The 7,974-nt window shown below is 41.6% G+C and overlaps 1 protein-coding gene across 1 annotated transcript in view; it reads left to right on the top strand.

Annotated features, from left to right (window-relative positions):
* Window positions 1-7,974, top strand: part of KIAA1549 (KIAA1549 ortholog) — a 98,081-nt gene that overhangs the window by 8,180 nt on the left and 81,927 nt on the right. Inside the window, 2 exon segments of the mRNA XM_015422084.1 lie at window positions 3,060-3,148; window positions 7,618-7,795. Coding sequence (XP_015277570.1) covers window positions 3,060-3,148; window positions 7,618-7,795 — 267 coding nt within the window.

Below are 7,974 nucleotides of genomic sequence, written 5' to 3'. Positions count from 1 at the left end.
ATACATTCCGTGAATTCACAGCAGTCTGGGAACCTTTTGGGCTGTGTCAGTAGAGTATTCCACCAGCTGGTGGCCTCCACGAAGAATGCTGAACTATGTACAGCCACCAATCTTGCCTGTTTGCATGGAGGTACTTTCACATGAGGGAAACGGTTGCAGCAAAGGATATTGTAGCATTTTTATCTCTATGTTCTGAAAACGCTTCTTTGGTGTCTTATAGTGAAGCAGTAGGTATGGGTAAACTGATTGAAGCAGAGTCTTCACCTTCGAGAGAGAGAGAGAGAGAGAGAGCTTTCTCAGCCCCACCTTTCTCACAGGGTTTATGTTGTGGATCAATCCAATCTCCTCCTCCTCCTCCTCCTCCTCCTCATTCTTCCAAACAATATCAATGGATACCATGGATTTTGTAGACTAGTGTATAGGAGACTTCTCATTGATTAGTACTGTTGTTGTTATTGTTATTACTTTTGTTATTTTTTTAACTTTATTTATAGCAGGCAGGCCTTTCTCACTGGGACTCATGGTGGATTATGAAATATGTAGAACAATTCAGTCATGCAGCAAAGACTAAACAGATTCCCTACCAAATCAGTGTAGTGGGGCTAGGATTGTAAAACTGGAAAACAATGCATGCAAACAAAAAAATAGATGGATTGCAGCATCCTCTGGTTTCTAAGTTAACAACCTGAGATAAATTTGTTTGTTTATACACCCAACATTTCTGGCAAAGCTTTCTCGCCAACAAAGATTTGGCAGCTGTCCTTTTCTTTGTGATTCCTAAGTTTCTTCACTCAAAGTCTGTGAACAGGAGCTTTCTCTTTAAACATGATCGGAGGCTGCAGGTGGTGTACATCACTGCAGTCTGCTTCCTGACTTAGAGTAGCTAACCGTTAGGTCAGCATTTCAGCCCTTTTGCTAACATGACTTCTGGGAGCAATTTGGTTTTAGTTTTTGCCTGTGGATACTGCATATCTAGGAAATTGCCTCCTCAGCCTGTGTCTAGGGATGAGTGAACTCTGTCACTTCTAATCTTTTAAAAACATCAGTCTGTTTAGAAAATAAGCGGGTTGCGAGTAGGGTATTGCATTTAAAATGGTTGGTAGCTGCTCTGAGTTGAAAAAACCAAGGATAGCAGTAGAACTCTTAAATAGAAGGTATGTATCCTCAGAATAGAGCTGCCTGAAATGCAGATAACATAGCAGAGTATCCTGATTATTAGAGTCAGTGTGGTAGACGGAGCAGGTATGGCAAAGTGGGCAGTGTTGGACTTTTCAGTGATGAGATCTGGGTTCAAACTCTCACTCAGTCTTTGTCTGGGTATTTTCCCCCCATGTGGGCCCAGCACTACTCTGTCCTGAGAGAGAGAGATGGGCCATGGATGGGGAAAGAGGGAGAACCCCTCAGAAATACGCATGATGATGCATGCCTATTTCTATTTTTTTTAATTCTGTTTTTGCATTGTTTGACATATCATGTCTGATACTATTTTTGCATTAGTTCTAATTTTTGTAATGCTGGTCCTGTTGCTTTGTTTATTGGATGTCTCATGCTAATTGATTGCATTGTTTTACCTTGTGTAATCCACCTTGCATCTCAGAAGAAATATATAGCCTGGATTGTCCATCTCAAGGAAGCCTCTCCTTGGGTGGTGACTGTATTTCTAGCTATGCTGCATGCTTGGTTTAACCACATTAATAACCCTTTAGGCTTTTGTTCCTTGCTTTTTTCATGCAGTTGTGAGGAAGGAAGCCCTGCCTGCCTGTACATGGTAGACCTTACTCTTAATCTGCATTCAGCTGTCATAAAGATGTACATGAACCTGGCTCACCGCCCATCCCCACCCCTCAAGCTGATTGTCACAATTAAATGCTAGCTCGTTACCCTTGAAACAGGTGCAATGATTAACTGGAGTTAGTTCCTCCACCCGCACAACAGTTCTAAAACTGGAAGATCCTGGTCAGTGAGAGTGGAAACTAACTCCAGTTTGCCCATGAACCTGTGTTCAACTGTTCCTGGTAAACAGAGCTAGTTTTTAAAAAAACACCCATGATTTTCAGTACAAGAAAGGAAGAGTAAGGAATCTGTATGTGAGCCCAACAGCAAGCCAGGTTCTCAAGCTTCTTAGGCTGAACGCAGGCTTCTTGAAGGAAGATTGAATGCATACCATTGTGACTGTATGGATCTGGTTCTGTCCTAGGGTTGCAAACCTCCAAGTTGGGGCTGGAGGTCTCCCAAAATTACACATGATCTCCAGACTCCATAGACTGCTTATTCATTCATTTATTTAAAACATTTATTCCCCTTCTGTTGGAGAAGACGGCTGCTTTGGAAGGTGGACTGTATGGGCACTTTGTGCTACCGAGGTCCCTCCCCTCCCTAAACCCCAGTTTCCCAGGCTCCACCCTCAAATCTCTAGGTGTTTCCGAATCTGGCCCTGGCAACCCTATTCTGTCCAAATATGCTATTTTTATTGTTGTTGACTTCAAGTTCTGTTTTCGATTTTCAGCTTTATTTTTTCCTTCGACAGCAAAATCTAAGACACGTCTGCTGCGGTAGCCAGTGCTGCTGCAGTTTGCCTAAATATGCCAAACAGTACTATTTTATATACTAAAAGTCCAATCCTAAACAGATTTGCACCTTTCTAGGTCCAACTGAAATCAAGGATCTTAGAAAAGGAGAACTTTGTTTAGGAGTACACGGTCATAATTGATGTGCTTTATGTTGTGAAATCAGGAAAATGAGTTTAGGCATGTTAAGAAAGTATTACATATACTTTAAGTTCCCCCAAGTTTCTGTGTGTCCCTAAGTGGTTTTTCCAACCCCTTCAAAATGTCTTGTATGTTTACAGCTCTGATTGTGTTCTTCTGTGTCCACCTGGAAAAATGCAAGGTGAAAATTTGCTCTAACGTTGCTTGCGTTCCTCTGAGGCTCTGCACCACGACTCTCCTGCTCTGTACTTCCCCATAGCTCTCTTACAATCCCACTATTTAAATTATTGTGTGTGTGGACCTGTGTATGTGATATTAAGCTAAAGCTTACTCATTGGTTGAAATTTCTAGTGCTGGCCCGGAAATCTGTCCTAGAAAACGTCAGCGAATCCATCAAAGAGATCTTGAGAACTGAGTTCAGGAAATCAGTAGAACTGGAGGTAAGCAGTAGTAAATATTATTAATATTAATATGGTATTAATCACTTGGCTCATTATATAGACTGGAGGCATTCTTTGGCATCACAGGGATACTGGAGGGATATGGCTATAGCTTGGACATACATACCTTCAGATCAGCAGGTGTCTTGATCCTAAACCCTGAGAGCTCATGAATATTTCCATGTTGTATAATACTGTGTGTTTTTATGTAGTCGTTGGTGTGCTCATCACTTCTTTGCTGGCCTAGGAAACCTCCTGTCTCCTCGAATAAACATTATTGTTAGCATACCAGGGGGAAATGTTCATTTGTACAGATCTTGTACTGTATGTGATAACTCTCAAATGTTCATTTGTACAGATCTTGTACTGTATGTGATAACTCTCAGCAACCACTTCAGCAAGGATGTTGCTTTCATCAGGGAACAGCTTTAATGGACTCGTGCAGATTTATGCAGACAGGCACTGTATTTTCTGAAGCATTAAGATGAGAAGAGGCAATATCAGCTACAGTGTGCCCAAAAGCATCGCTGATGTTTATAAGTAGACTTGAATCGACATGTTGTATTCCCCTTGCTTTGCTGTTACCTTCTTGCATAACCTATTTTCCTTCAGAACACAGTTTGAGTCCAGTAACATCTTCAAGACCAACAGAGTTTTATCCTGCGTATAAGCTTTCATGTTGCACACACATTCTTCAGAAAGCTTATACCCAGAATAAAACTTTGTTGGTCTTAAAGGTGCCACTGGACTCAAACTCTGTTCTGTTGCTTCAGCCCGGCATGGCTACCTGCCTGAATCCATTTTCCTTCATTTATCCTGCAGGCATCTTGGCTGATAAATGTCTGAAGCAGCTGCCGGTCTGCTGTATTCGTTAGTTCTGTCTTACATTATAGTAACACACATAGCCTTCCAAGCTTGGGTACATCCCCTACCAACCTCATTTTCTTAAAACAACAAACAAAAGCCTCCTATTTTTATTCAGGGCTGAAACAAATGTGATGTGAAAGAGTCTCCACTTTATTTCTGAAAACCAATTAGCAATCTCAGGTGTCTGCTTTAAAGGCGGGGGGGGAGGGATCACTAGACTGGTGGGTGTTTTACCCTTTTATCCTGTTCATTTCTGTGATTTGAAAAGGCCCTCCAAGGTGTTTAGCTCTGTGTGGGAGAACAATATGGTTGTACTGGTATTTTACCCCACACAGAGATAATTGCACCTTTGGGGAGGTATTTCAAATTATGAAAGAGGGATGGGAGAAAAGGATAAAATACCTGTTAGCTTAGTGACCTTTCTCTCATCTTCTAATACTAACAGATCTCGTGTATCACATCTGCATTACTCTCAGTTGCTGGTGTTTGCTATGTTTTGACTGATTGGTGTCATCGTTGCGTGCTTTCCATTGTAGACAAAAGATGGTTTTCTTTCCCAGAATACAATATCTGGCGTGTTATTTCCTCTTCAAGGAAGAGATCCCCATCTTGCAATAAAATACTGCCAAGGTTGCTATGTTTTGAAATTAATTGTGCTACATAATAATGCTACGCAAATTAATTGTTGTTGGATGTCTTGGAAACGCATTCCCAGGAGTGAAACTTCATCTTGAAAACAAACTTTTCTTTATTGTTAAGTTCTACACATTAACAGGCTTATGTACAGTGCAACTGAAGGTAAAACCCTGTTCGTCTCATATTTTCCACCCTTTTCATCTTGTATTACGGTTCACAGATGTTTCATTTTTATGATGCACCTTGCAGGGGGTAACTGTGTAAAATGCAGCACCGTGGCAAAGAAAACATGCAATGGGTGCTTGCTCTTTAACATTAATAGCTCAGTAGGAACATGAGGCATAAAATATGTAAGGTGATAACTTTTATTAGAGCAGCTTCTGGTGGTGGAAAGGGGGGGGCTTCAAGCCTTTGAGGTTTATGGAGCTCACACATCAAATACAAAAACATTTGGAGCAAGTTTACGCTAGCAATTTTGAAAGGAAAATGTCAGCTTAATGTGACATTTCCCTGCAAGCCCTTACTTAGTTCTACTAGATGCACCCCCTGGAAATGCTAGATTAGTTTCACATGGGTGAAATTCATATTGTGGGATTTGAAATCCCCCCCCCCAGAGATGTACCTTCGGGGACTGGAATGGGGGATTTCTCAATAAAGGGAGGCTGTGACAATGGAATAAGGGTGATTTAAAGACCTCCAAGGCTTTGAAATGTGCACCCCATGTTTTCAGTTTCCTCCACAGTCCTTGAAGCATGTATTTCTGAGCAGAGAGGGCATACATTTTGGGGGTGGGTAAGAAGGGGAGGTGGTATCACACATAGGACACAGTTTCAGCTGTGGGAACGGTTTCCCACTTCACAGTGGCTTATTCTGTTCATTGTTATTTTTCCATGTGGGTGGTAAGAGCAGGAAGCTTATCAGGAAGGGAGGCAGGCGAAAGGATTCCTTCTTGCAGTCCGTCAAAAGCACATTGCCAAGTGGTGACCTGGCGTTGTTCTACCCCATACCCCATATCCCTACATGGTGTTAACCTTTCCAAACAGTATTAGACAACGTAGCCACATTTGTTTTATTTAAAATATTAATATCGCCACCTTTCTCCCAAGCATTTTAGGACCCAAAGTGGATAACAACAATATAAAAACAATTGGATAAGAAATTTAAAACAGATTTAAAAGTACATTTAAACCCATCAGAAAACTCCTTAGGCCCCACCAGCAGGGTATCTCCCCTTTGTCCAGGCCCCAAAAGCTCTCTGACTGGTTCTAGGGGGCTGTTCCATAGCTGTGGGGCAGCCACTGAAAAATGCCCAAGCCTAGACCATTGCAGAATGTACCTTAGCCATGGGGGTACTGACAATACTTTGCGCTGGAAAGAATGAAGTTGCCATGCAGGAACATGCAGGGAGATGCAGGCTTTCATTATGCAGGCCCAGGTCAAGAAGGGCTTTAAAAGTGAGCGCTGAAATTTTGTATTGGACCCAGAAGCTCCTCAGCAGCCAGTGAGGGGACCTCAGAATAGGAGAGTCATGGGCTTGTGGCCCTGCTGGCTGTCCCTCCCAATAAGAAATGGGCTGCTGCATTTTGCGCTAGCTGCAGTTTCCAGGTAGCCTTCAAGGGTAGCCTCATGTACGGTACACTACAGTAATGTAGCTTTAATTAGCTACAGTTGGATATGTGGATAATATTGATGAGGGTGAACCATGGTTGCTGGTTATAGTTGTATTGTGTGAAATGAGTTCTTGAAGCTATCAGTGTAGAAGTTCATGATGTTATGTGTCATTACAAATTTTAAGTACAAATATGTATTTAAAAGGAGAAAAAAATGGGAAGAGCAATAATTAAAAGGAGCTAGTTTCAGCTGTTGGCAGAAATTAGATTTCCCCCCCAACCCTCATCCTGGTATCATACAGACTTCTAAATGTGGGATTCTGGTCTGATGCTTTGATAGCATGCTGTGTCAGTGGAGTGTGGTGACAGTATATTATGGGTGCCTAAAGAATATATAAAATTGTGGCCCTGCATTGCAGGGTTGATTCAGTCAAATTGTATTTTATGCCAGAAGGTCCAAATACTTGGGACTTGTAATACTTATATAAACAGTTTTTTAAAAATCCAATTGTTTACTTTTCTGGATTTAAAAGAAAATAAGATTTCTAGACTTTATGGTTTTAGAAAACACTGTGTCCAGGGAAAAGAGAGCAAATTAGAAAGTTTTGTAGTGTGTTTGGGTCTCATGATTTGTTCAGGTTTAATCACAATTTCAGAGTCACGGTCCTGTACTTTAAACATTCGGGGCTGCTAGTACCATGAGTTTTCCTCCGTCAACGGGAGTATGTTTATTTTATTCTCAACACTTGTGTCCCTCCCTTCCATTCCTGAGAATGCCCAAGGTGAGAAGACTAGAGAGAAAGGGTTTGTCGCAATGCCCAAACTGAGTAAATTCATATATAACACAAAGCTGTGGTTTGGCACAGCATGATTGAAGGGTCTGTGCACTCCTCCCTCCCTCTCCCTTCTCCAATTGTGCACTCCAGTTCAATTAGTTACTTCCTGTTTAGTGTAAACCATGGTTGGCCATTACATTACAACTTTACATTTTCTGCCTTTTAAACCAGGTTGGAGAAAGTTTGCCATCCTGATGTGGAAGCCAAGCCCAACTTATTGTTTGCTTATATTGTTTCCATGTAATGGAAAACTGTGGTTTACATGGAACAGAAAGCAGCTGTTTGAACTGGCATACACGGAGGGAAGAGGGACCACATGAGACAGTGACTTAACACCATCCGCCATATTTTAGATGTACAAGATAGACACGACCTCTCCAGGTCATAGGATACCTCTTTAGCATCCCCTCCTCCTGTGCTGAGCAACCTGCCCAGTATTTCTGCAAAAGTACTTGTGCAGCAGTGGGTGCCACCAGGTGCTTGCATATCTGTTTTTAAAAATGCATTTCTTTTTTCTTAGGTTTACAGACTTTCTCCAAAATTCTCTTTTTTGGTGACCTCGGGTCCATTTGTTTACACAGCAATTGCTGTCATAAATGCTCTTGTGAACAGCAGCCTTCTTCGTGGTCAGATGCCTCTTATTTCATCACTGCAACCTTCTTTCACTGTTCCGGACTGCAAATTCCATGTGCAGACTAGTAAGTTAAAAGATCACTCTGGTATTTTTACTGTATAGAGCCAGAGTAGAGAAGCTTGGTCGTGTTGATCTTGATTCATTGCAGGACAAAGCAATGCTCCTTTTCTCAAATTACAGATTTAATGAAGAGTGATATTATTTTCGTGTTCTGCATCTTGCTTTGGTGTTTTCACTCATGTG

Source organism: Gekko japonicus, unplaced genomic scaffold, assembly GCF_001447785.1.
Source record: "Gekko japonicus isolate JY-2015 unplaced genomic scaffold, Gekko_japonicus_V1.1 scaffold280, whole genome shotgun sequence".
Classification (NCBI taxonomy): domain Eukaryota; kingdom Metazoa; phylum Chordata; class Lepidosauria; order Squamata; family Gekkonidae; genus Gekko; species Gekko japonicus.
This window is presented reverse-complemented; position numbering and strand designations above follow the sequence as displayed.